The sequence below is a fragment of the Parasteatoda tepidariorum genome, chromosome 9 (genome assembly GCF_043381705.1).
Source record: "Parasteatoda tepidariorum isolate YZ-2023 chromosome 9, CAS_Ptep_4.0, whole genome shotgun sequence".
Lineage (NCBI taxonomy): Eukaryota > Metazoa > Arthropoda > Arachnida > Araneae > Theridiidae > Parasteatoda > Parasteatoda tepidariorum.
The window spans coordinates 2,680,721-2,693,143 of record NC_092212.1 but is presented as its reverse complement, the minus strand read 5'-3'; the positions used below and the strand labels follow the sequence as shown (position 1 = coordinate 2,693,143).

Genomic DNA, 12,423 nt, shown 5'->3' with positions numbered 1-12,423 from the left:
GTTACACGTATTAAAATATTTTACAAGACGAGTGAAGACCTAGGTGGCCATTCTCCACCTTTAACAGTTGCTCAACCCATTGAGGGGAGAAGTAAAACAGGCCTAACAAGGTAGTTTGTAGGAACCACAATAAAGCAGAGCACACTCAACTTCTAGAGGTGGACCTCATTGAAGTTCTGTAGGTAGCCAGACCACCGATCAGTACTCTTGTGGAGATGACAGGGATGTTTTACCTTTTAATCAGCTTTAACTCCAAGAGGTTCCTGGCTCTCTCAGAGGCCCATACTCCTCACCAGTTTAGGGTAACGGCGATGACTTGCATTAATTTGACCCCATAGATCGATTTGATGGTGGACATCAAGCCTGGGTCAATTGCATAGTAGTCTGCTTTACATGCCTTCTGTAGGTTCTCTCCATCCGACCACCACATGGACATCGATCACTACGAACAGGTCTCCATAACGAAAGACCAGATCGAAGTCCAGTGTTGTGGCGGCAAGAAGTTGTTCCTCATGAATTTCAACGTTGTGCTTTTCAATTGATCTCTTCAGGTATTTTGCGATCGCATTCTGCCTTGCTATCCTTCTTGCATGCGTTCGGAGGCAGACTTGATGTACAGTCGGCAAAAAAAAAAAGATATCACCCTGAATAATTTTCGTTNGGCAAGAAGTTGTTCCTCATGAATTTCAACGTTGTGCTTTTCAATTGATCTCTTCAGGTATTTTGCGATCGCATTGTGCCTTGCTATCCTTCTTGCATGCGTTCGGAGGCAGACTTGACGTACACGCCTCAGAGTTTCTCTCCTACTGCAGCCAGCTCTACATAGCTTGTCGGCAGTTCGCCCGTATGAAGATCTGGTCCGAGTTGGCAGGGCGTTTATTCTAAGCTTGGAAGCCCTAATACAATCTCTCCCGGAGAGGAATTCGCTGTCTGCCGAAATCCAGTTATGCTGCTGGGGAATTTCGGTCAGAGGTTTTAAGGCTGCTCCGTCGTTGGAGTTGCAAAGTGAGGCTCTGGTAACCACGGAATGATTTGTCCGGGATCCAGCCTCCTGGCTTGGAGCGTTTGACTCTGAAGATATTCTTTGTCGAGTGTAGATTCATTCGCCTCTAAGCCAAGGTCACGCTAGAGTCTGTCGATTCGCAATGCCCTGATACTCGGTACGGAGTGCCTGTAAGACAGGAGGCCAAGGCCTCCATCTCTAACTGCTGAGTAAAAGTATGCATTAGGACAATCATGCGGGATATTAATTATTCTTCTCACAAAGGATCTCACCAGGACGTTCGCTTTCTTTAGCACTCGAGCTTGGGGTCTCGATAGGATTAACATATCGTCGCTTTGAAACTAAACCGTGGTAACTCAAAAAAGCAAGTTTTTCACTTTCCGCGCTAATGCTAATCGCGGCAATGCGATGACGATTTATCTGCTCTCTAATTAACTTTAAGGAACTATAAAGATAACAGGTTGTTTTTCTAAAAGGGTGACTTTTTTACACAAAATGACCCAAAAATCTCATTTTTCGACTTTTTTGAGTTACAACGATTTAGTTTCAAAGCGACGATATGGAGGAAGCGTGGTATAAGGAAACTTCTCTCCCCAAACGCTTTTGCTGAGGCTTGAGAGGCGCTTTTCTTATGACTTCAAGCATGTCATTAATTTTATGTGAAGATGTTGCAGACATAAGGCCGGATTTTGAGAACATCACATCCAGGTATTTAAAGGAGGATGATCCAGCTAAGAGAGATCTGATGGGATCTCCTCTTACCGTGAATATGTCGTCATTGATCTTCATCTTTTTACCCTTTCCATCAAGGAAAGGGCAAAGGACTTGTTTCATTGATGTTTAAGTTGCATGATTCCAGAAACTGGGTGGCGAAATTCAATGCTGTTTGCAGGACGATATGCGAAGAGGTGAAAACACGAGGTCATCTGCGTATCCAGAGATCGATATGTTAATATTGTCGAAGTTGATCCCAATTAAATTCTTGATCTTTTTAATTAATTGGTCGATAACAATATTGAAAAGACCGTCCGAAAGTGGATCCCCTCGGCGGACACCGCACGAAGGAAGAAAAGAAGGGCTTTCAACTCCTTCAAGACTAAATTTTGTGTTGGCTCTGCTATGCAGACCATTGATGTACTCAACAAAAGCGCAGTCATAATTTAGATGTTTCAATATAGATATTAACGCGCTATGGCTAACCGAATCGAAAGTCTTTCGCAAGTCGATTGTTGCTATATGAGCCTGTTTAAGCTTCGATGCCGCTACCTTCTGGACGAAATCTAAAAGAGTCACGTCCTGTGCGACACCGTCCGTATTCAAAAAGCCCCTTTGTTCACTTTGAAGCTTAGTCTGTTTGATGAGGCGTTTCGCTATGATTCTGTGAAAGACTCTCAACCATGTTGAAACGATTGAAATTTGTCTAAAATCACCAGGCGAAACAGCGCCTTCAATTTTCGGTAGAAAGATCGTTCTACTCTTAATCATTCTTACGGGGATGTCGCCGCATAGTAAGAAGATGTTAAATATTTTCGCTAAGTTATGTCGGCCAATTCTCCGAAGTTGTTGCAACGGGGCCCCATCCGGGCCAGGGACGTTAGAATAAGACTTCAATCCGGGATCGACGTCCTCAACAGGAATGGGAGTTGAAAAGATCGATTTGACGTCACAGTCTTCATTTTCCAGAAATACTTGGGTGTAAATCAATCGGCATTGTTATCCGTCAAGACATTTATCCAAAAGTCGAAGAAATCCTTTTTATTCGTAGGGCAAATGATCTCCTCGAAACACCTCTTCCGTGATCTACTATATAATTTTTGCAATTTAGCGTAACGTTCTTTTTTGATCTGTATGTTGGATTTAGGTTTGAAATTCGGTCTTATGCCGCCAAACTTGGCTCTCTTCCTCGTCAGCTGAGCATTATTATATGTATTCTCACTGTTCTTCCCTCGAAGTAAAGCCATACAGGTCGGAAGCGAGCAAAAGCGCGTATAAGTTGGTAGAATACTTGTTTCTAATCGCAACATCCAGCTCATAAAAGGGCCCAGTACGTGCTGGAAAAGCATCAATCAAGTTCAGTAAATATTGAAATATTTAGGCACGTTCGTCGCAGAAACCACCATCTGGAGGCCTGGTGGCAATTGGACGCATGATGCGTGCGTCATTCCTTGTACGAGATTTTGTATCTCTTCAACCATCGGTGATGTATTGCTGGACGATGGTCTATCAGCATTTGCAATGATGGCAAAGATGGAATCTTGTTGAGATTCAAATTGTGAGTGATCAGATAGGATCTCACTCATCCTTTCTTCCACATAGAGCAAGAAATCTGGTTTCTTCGAGAGACCATCTGATCTTCTGAACACTGATTTGGCTATTAAAACTTTCAGGATGTTTCAATCTCTGGTGCTGGGACAGTCCTCTCTTGCTTGCAAAGGAACTTGAACAGCTTGAGTGATCAAAGCCGTTGGTTGACATACTTCGTGTTTCAAGGGATGACCCTTAAACCAAACTCTCTGCAAATTCGAACTTTGACGAAGCCAAAAGCCCGGAGGACAAATCCAGGGGGGGGGGGGTTGATGTTACCCACTCTTAGTTTCACTTGACCCAAGTTTATCCAGGACGAACCTGGGAGCATTTACTCCCCGGAGGTGATAGGTCCTCTAATGGTACAGAGGCTAAGGACGAATTGTACCGTGCGCAAATTAAAAAATTCGCACACTTGATCAAATTTTTCCAAAAAAAGGAAAAAAAAAGTCATGCCTCGCTGTCTCAAGGCAGAACCTTGAAACAAGACTAGCTGGTTTTGAAACTCGACTGCTACGAAGCTAGAACCCCGAGGGTGAATCCAGGGGAGGGTCGAGGTTGCCCACTCTTAGTTTCACTTGACCCGAAGTCGAAGTTTATCCAGGGCGAACCTGGGGGAGCAGAGGTGGTGGGTAAAGAGTCTATCAAATGTTTTTATTAACTCATTATTCTTTTACAAGATCGGTCGGTGAGTCGGACCACTCAAATTTACAACAGAACAAAGAATTTGAAGTAACAGAACAACTTTGCGGAAAGCCAAGAGTTCTAGGTGTCACATAGTCGATCACCTTTACAACACTCAACCCAAATTAAAGGGGAGGAAGAATAACATCCAAATTTAGTTAAATCTAAGACAATAATAACAATAGTATAGAGGAGTTTTAGGGGTGGCAAATCTCCACCCTTACATTGCTCGAACCTGTTACAGGGAGGTATGAAAACTAACCTAGAGATGTTAAGAATATTGGTAAAAATATTACAAGCATTTAAATGAATTACAATTTAGTTGAAGACTCAGGTGGCAATTCTCCACCTTTAACAGAAGCTCGATCCTTAAAGGGAGAGGTAAAACATGCCTAACGGAGGAATTTGCAGCACACGTCTAGCAAAGCAGTGCACTCTCAACTTCTGGAAGTGAACCTCATGAAGATTCTGTATGCGGCCAGGCCCCCGATCAACACTCTTTTTGAGATGACAGGAATGTCTTGTTTCTTGATTAGCTTTTAATCTAATAGGTTCCAGGCACTTTCAGATGCTCATACTGCAGGACAGCTGATACAGCAGGACGATGACACGAACAAGCTCTACTCTATAGATTGACTTGATAGTACACATCAATCCAAGGTCGCTTGCGTAATAATCCGCTTTGCGTGCATTGGCCCTCTGGAGGTTCTCTCCTTCAGACAACACCTGGATATCGATCACCACTACCAGGTCCCCATAACGAAGGACCAGGTCGGGTTTTCGAAGGCCAGTGGTGCTGGCGAGAAGTGGTTCCTCGTGAATCTCAATGTCATGTTTTTCAATGGATCTCTTGAGATATTTTGCTATAGCATTGCGTCTTGCTATTCTTTTTGCATGTGTTCTCGATCAAACTTGTAACACATGCTCCAGGGTTTCTCTTTTATTATATCCAGCTCTACACCCGCGCGATGATCATGTTAACGTAGGCAAGGCATTAATTCTGAGCTTAGAGGCCCATATATAGTCTCTCCTGGAGAGGTATCTATTGCCCGCTGCAATCCAATTATGTTGCTATGGAACTTGATTGGAGTTTTTTAATGCCGCGCCGTCGTTAGAGCTGTAAAAGGCGGTTTTTGCGACCACGGAATGGTGTTGTCCCGGATATAAAATACGGGCTTGAAACGTCTGGCTCTCGAGATACTCAGTGACGAGAGAGGATCCTTTTGCATCAAAGCCAAGGTCCCGCGATAGCCTATCAATTCGTAGGGCTCTAATTCTAGGAACGACGAGCCTGTAAGACAAGAGGCCAAGGCCTCCATCCCTAACTGCAGAGTGAATATACGCATTGGGACAATCGTGTGGTAAATTAATAGTCTTTCTTACAAAGGCTCTCACCATAACATCTGCCTTTTTAAGTACTTTCGCTTGAGGTGTAGAAAGTATTAGCATATGCAGGAATCGTGGAATCACGAAATTCCTTACTCCAAATAACTTTTCCTGCGGCTTAAGAGGCGCACTTTTGATCGCTTCAAGCATTTCCTTAATATTCTCAAGAGGTGTTGCAGCCATAAGACCAGATTTGGAAAACATCACTACTAGGTACTTAAATGAGACAAAGTTTCTTGGAATGGTTTTGGACTCAAAATTAACTTTTAAACTACATATTCAATATTTAAGAAAAGCTTGTAACGCAAAACTAAATTTACTGAAAGTTTTAACAAACTCATCTTGGGGGGCAGATACAAATTCAATGTTAAAAATTTATCGAAATGTTATCCGATCAAAACTTGATTATGACTGTATTGTTTACGGTTCTGCTAGAAAATCAGCTCTAAAATATCTTGACACAATTCCCAACGCAGGCATACGTATTGCCACTGGAACATTCCGAACCTCTCCAATTAAGAGTTTAAATGTACTCTATCATGAACCATCCCTCTCTACGCAGCGAAACAAATTATCATTAACTTACTATTTTCATATCAAGAGCCATCCTTACCATCCTATTTATCATAACGTTTTAATGCCCAATTACGAAAGACTTTTTATGAACAAACCATCTTCAGTACCAACTTTCGGTTTGAGGATGAAAAAACTTTTAGCTGATCATAATCTAGAGGATTTTAGTATCTTACTGACTTTTCCGCCGAAACCTCCTTGGAAATTGACCCAGGTTTAAACCCTAGACGTTTTTAACAATTTGACTAAAGGACAAACTACAGATGTCATTTATCAACAGACTTTTAAATTTCATAGAGAAGAATATTCTGACTATAAATCTATTTATACCGATGGATCTAAACGTGAAGGTTATACGGCAAGCGGAGTTAAATTTCCTGTTTGTACCATTTCAGAAAAACTTCATCCAAACTGCTCAATATTTACTGCTGAATCTCATGCCATATTCTTAGCACTTCAGTACATATTAACCCAGAAACGCACAAAATGGTTTATATATTCCGATTCAAAAAGTTGCATTGCAGCGCTACATAACCAATCTCCTAATCCTCACTCCATTTTCAATAACATTTTAGACACTTATTATAATTTGTTACAAGATGGACATAAAGTAACTTTTTGCTGGATCCCAGGTCATACAAACATAACAGGAAACGAAGATGCTGACTGAATAGCAAAATCAACAAACAATCTATCGAACAATCCACTGACCTATTCCGATGTAAAAAAAATCAATTCAAAATATTCCCGAATCACAATGGCAAAACTGTTGGAAGAATGAAACTAGTAACAAACTACACGCCATTGAAACTTACATACAGACTTATAAACAGTTAAACATCAGTCGAAAACTTGAAGTGCTTTTAAATCGCTTGCGTATTGGCCACACACGAATAACTCATAAACACCTTTTTCTAAACAAACCAGAACCAGAATGCACAAACTGTAAAGAACATTTAACTGTTATACATATTTTGATCGAATGCAGTAAATTTAAAAACCAGAGATTGCGTCATTTTGGTACCTTCCATCCGTCATTGTTTTCACTAATTGGAGATGATCCTTAGTCTAACATTTTCTCATACCTTAAGGATATTGGCATTTATACATCTATCTAGTTTTTAAACCAAAACAGAATTGTGAACCTAGCTATAAAATATCTACCTAGTTGGTGGTGCGATATAGCTAAGACTGGCTCTTGCGCCAAAAACCCAAACAACCAAACCAAACCTAATCAACCAAATTTCTTAGGGCATAAGGAATTGGTCTACTCTTGCAAAATATAGGAATTGTTTCCTGTTTCATAGCTATGTTTATTGGATCTCCCTATATACCAGATTTGTCATCTAAATTAAAACAATTTGGAAATTTAGTGTTTAAATATTGAAAAATGGAAGAATTACTGAAAGCAAGATTACTATTATCAACATTACTATTACTAACATTGGACACAGCATTAATAAAATTATCAAACCTTATATTCAATTTTTCAATCCACTCTCTACCCAACAAAGTTGATTTGTCAATACTATCAACAACAATTAGTGGAAGAGTATAACATTTATCCTCATAAGTAACAGGAACCTCATAATTACCCAAAATCTTTAAAACTTCCCTAGTATATGATTTCAAAATTGATAGTGTATGGTTTTGAAGGATTATCAATATTATGCACATTGTTCAGGTAAAATTCTGAAGAATCCCCAACTCTTTCATTAGCTGCAACAAAATTTGTGGAGGAAACTTTACACGCAGGCCTGATATGACCCTTAACACCACACTTATAACACCTTGCATTCTCAAAATTGCAATTCCCTTGTTGAGATTTTGCACAGTGCTTGCAGGGTTTTGCTCCTTTTAAACCTTGTACTTGAAGAGCGTTTCTCTTCTTGGAATAACTTCCACCTTTCTTTTGAGAAGGATGCTTCTTGTACTTTTGATCAGAGATTTTCAACACATTAGTACCCCCCTTTTTTTAAGGATTTTGTTTCTCTGGAAGCTGTTTCCATGGCAAGTGCTAGTTCAGAAGCTTTGATGATATTTATATCATTTTCACTAAGCAATTTATTTTGAATCTGTTCAGACTGCAATCCACAAACAAGCTTTTCTCTAAGAGCATCATTCAAAAATGCACTAAAATCACATCTGCTCGCCAGCTCTTTTATCTTTACAACAAAAGTAGCTATGTCCTCGTTTCCCTGATGTAAATTATAAAAACGGAAATGTTCCATAATAGTAGATGAAGTGGGAGAGTAATAATCAGTCAGTACTTTTAAAATTTCATTATGTTTAACCGTTTTCATATCACGTGGTTGAAGTAAGTTTCGAAGAAGTGAAAATATTTTCTTACCGATAGCTGATAAGAGTAAAGCTCGCTTTTCATCATCCGTGGTAATCTTATTGGCTTCAAAAAAGAAATCGGCTTGTAGTAAATACTCTTCAAAATTATCACCTTTCACAAAGCTTTGTAAATGTCCAGCACTAACGTTCGGCATTTTGGATTTGGCTGATTATTCACTGCTACAGCAAATTAACTTAATTCCAATTTCCTCCTCGCCATTGTTATAATCAGGAAGCCAGCAGACCAGACAATGTTATTTAATGAATGGAAAATGAAATAAAGAATGCATTATCAATTTAATTACTTATTTAGATAGAAGAAAGACAAGTTATACATGTTCAAACCCTCAACGTTGGAGTCGATAGATTATTGATTACTAGTTATTCAGTTCAGTTCTCACTTCACTGTACGTTGCGAGATGTATGAAAGATATGACAGAAAGTTGTCCTGGCATTCGAATATATGTTGGTGATGTAGTGGACAAAGTCCTCTCCAATTCCCTTGGTTCTTAGAGCATTGGCAATCGATTCTGGTGTGATTGAGTCAAATGCCTTTTCGAAGTAGATGAATGCACAAGCTACGGATTTGAAGCTCTTTTTAGCGTGACTGAAGATCTTATCCAGGGTGTCAATCCCTCTGGCTATTCCATCAAACTTTTGGAACCCAAACTCCATAGCGTCGAGGGAGATGGTTTTGTTCAGTCTTGCAACTAGTATCTTGTGGTGTTGCCTGAGGAGGATCGAATCTATAGAGATGGGCCTAAGCTTGTTTGGTTCTTGAATGTTAACTCCTTTTGGCAGGAAAATCGTTCTGGAGTCCAACAGAATAGATTGCAGCTAATCTAGAAGATTCATGATCGTAAATAATTTACACCTGGCCTTGATAGGAATCTTATTTAACATCTTGGAAGTAATTCCCTCTGGACCGGGAGAGGTTTGCCAATTCATCTTTGCTTGGATCACTTCTTCTGGTGTGACTGGGTTAAGTAGTTAATGTCTTGGGTTGTCAGGATTCGATTCAACTGGTGCAGCAGGATCAACTAGGACGGCATTCAAGGGCACTTTTGTGATTAGATTTTCCCAGTACGATAATGCATCTTCAGAAGAGAGTGAATTTGATATAGAAATATGATTGAAGATCGACTCAGCCGCAGCCTTCCTGTTTTTGTGGTATAGTGCTTGTAGTCGTTGGTACTCGATCTTCTTTAACTTCCGTTTAGAAAGCTGTTTTGGATCAGGTCTGTTCGTCCGTCTTGGTGGTCCGGGATGTCTAACCTTCTGTTTTGTATACTCAGCTCCAGGCAAGGCTTGGAGATAGAGATCAACAGCTCTTTTAGCATCCGCCAGGCTGGTTGCGTAAGTTTCAAGTGCCTGGTCAAGGAAAGCCTCAGGAGACTGGGGATCGAATGCTGGTCTAAGTCTTCCATCAGAGTTAAGATCCGATATTTTTTTTATTTCCAATGGCAGGGCATAAACAAGAAATAACACAGAAAACAAATGCAAAGACAAAACAGGTGAATAAATAAACTAAACAGAATGACCGAAGTCATTGCCCTAAAAGTTCTCTGGCTTGCCAATAAAGCGACGATTCAGAGCCGGAATGCAATGCAGCACAGCGGCGGAGGTGGGTCTTATTCATGGGCTCTGCCAAGTTGCAGAGCGGGCAGTCAGGTGAATTTAGGATACCGATGCGGTGCAAGTGTTCAGCCAGACAGTCGTGGCCCGTTAGGAGTCGAAACTGTGCCACAACTTCACGGCGTGGACCATTAGGGATATTTAGGAGGTCATCTTTCCACCACTTGGCTTTTATTCTTCCTTGTAATTTGGAAGCAAGAGTTCTTTTAAAAACTTGTTTTAGATGTAGCTTTATACTGTGGTAGGAGATCTCTGTATGTTTTAGCTGGAGAAGCCCAGCGCCCCTCTTTGCGAAGAAATCCGCCTGTTCGTTTCCATAGATACCACAGTGCCCAGGTACCCACTGGAGCACAACACGTTTCTTTCGTGATGTCAAAATTTCTACGAATTCCTGGATATGGAGAATTTCACAAGATGAGGGAGAGATTGAATTTATGGCCTGGATTGCAGCCTGTGAATCAGAGAACAGGACCACTCTGTCAAAGACATCATGAAGAGCCACTAGTTGTTTTAAGGCAATCCGAATTGCCTAGAGGGTTTACTAAAGTACAGGAAATAATTAAACCAGTAAACCCTTAGAGGGTTTACTGGTTTAATTATTTCCTGTACTTTAACTGGAAGATTTAAAGGTTGTCTGGACTTTTGAACACACTGTATAAAACCATTTTGGGTCTTTAGACTTCTAGAGCTGGGTCTGTTAATGACCCAAGAACTGTTTGCGGTTCTTAGCAATTTCTCGTATAAAATTAGGGCCTTTCCTTCGATGGTATCTTTTATTGGTGCAGTGTTGGTCAAAAGCAACAACGCATCGATAGGTGTCGTTTTAACAGCTCCAGTGATGAGTCGCAGACATTGGTTTTGTAGAACTTCCAGCTTCTGAATAATTTGATCGCTTGCTGTTATAAGTGGTTCGCAGCAATAGGTTATTAAAGGCAATATAAAAGTCTTGTAGGTGATGTTAAGAGTTGATCTAGCACATCCCCAGCGAGAACCCGCTAGACGCTTTAAAATGGGTATTTTCTTAAGAAAGCGATCCGTGATGGATTCAACGTGCGCTTTCCAACTCAACTTGTTGTCAAATGTTACTCCAAGGTAACGATACTCATTTGTATGGGAGAGCTTAGTGTTATTGTACTTTAATTCAGGAAAGAGTTCCCGATGGGTCAATGAGAAAGACTGGACGCTGGTTTTCTGAAGATTCACTGTCATGTTATTTTCAGTGCTCCAACTTGAAAGCAGGACAAGGGCTTGGTAAAGTTTAACTTCAATTGTAGATTTTGCATTTCTCTTAGATGCTTGTGTCCAGATGACAAGGTCATCGGCAAAGAGCAAACAATGAACATCTTTAATAGACTTTAGAGCATGAACAAGATCATTAATGAATATATTGAACAGCACACAACTGCTAGCTGCTCCCTGAGGGAGGCCTGTTTGTAAATTATAAAATTTTGAGAAATCATTTAAAAATCTGATTTTGCAGATGCATTGGTCCGTGAAAGCTCTTATCCACTTGAGCATTCTCCTACACACTCCGATTTCAAGCAGTTTTTGTTGAAGCTTCTCCCTCCAAGCCGTGTCATAGGCACCCTTGAAGTCAATATAAACTGCTGTAAGGATGTGTCTTTTATCTAGAGCATCTTTAATAGTTTGGCTGAGGTAAGTGACCTGATCTGTTGTCGATCTGTTTTTCCTAAATCTAGCCTGTTCTTCCGCAATTATGTTTTTATCATCTAAGAACCAATTTAGTCTGCTGATAATTAGTCTCGCCATAGTTTTCCCGAGGATGCTAGTGAGAGATATTGGCCTATAGCTGTTGAGCTGCGTAAGGTCTTTGTCTTTCTTTAGAATGGGGATATCAGCTCGCTTCCACTGTGAAAGCACAAGACCAGTCTCCCATATCCTGTTAAATGTGCGAAGAATAGTTTCTCTGGCAATTCCACTAAGGTGCCTTAAGAATTCTGCATGTATATGGTCTTCACCAGGAGATTTCTTTAGCTTTAGGTGGTCAAAAGCCATCGTCCGGGACATCGTCTGAATTGTTCAGTGATTTTTCAAATTCCACAGAGGCCCTTTTAATATGTTTTGAATTGAGAAGTGCAAAGGATCCTTTTCTTTGGTTTTCTGCATAAGTTTGACCAAATGCATTTGCCACATCTCTATCAGAAGTTAAAAGTCTTCCACCAAAGGAAACGGGCTCCTTTTTAGAAACAGGTCTTTTGTTCTGCAAGGTTGTCAAGAATTTAAACGTTTTCAAACTATCTTCCTTATAATTTATATTATTGATAAATCCATCAAAAGCCTTTCGTTTGGCTGCCAAAGCAGCCTTCCTAAAAACTGATACTTGTCTCCTCCAGAGGATGACATCTGACGGTTTTTTAGATAATTCAGGTTTCCTTAAGATCCGATATAAGATAAGGAATAGTCCCAATCAACAGAGTTTGATCTGGATCTTCTTCGCTGATGATGGACTTCGTGGGTGGCAGAATCTGGCTCTTGAA

At 40.4% G+C, this 12,423-nt stretch overlaps 1 protein-coding gene across 1 annotated transcript; it reads right to left on the bottom strand.

Annotated features, from left to right (window-relative positions):
• Positions 1 to 7,908: 7,908 nt before the first annotated feature.
• Positions 7,909 to 8,445, bottom strand: LOC107453815 (uncharacterized). The gene has a single exon (XM_016070777.1). It carries the CDS (start codon positions 8,443 to 8,445, stop codon positions 7,909 to 7,911), a length of 537 nt encoding a protein of 178 aa, XP_015926263.1.
• Between the last annotated feature and the right edge of the window lie 3,978 nt (positions 8,446 to 12,423).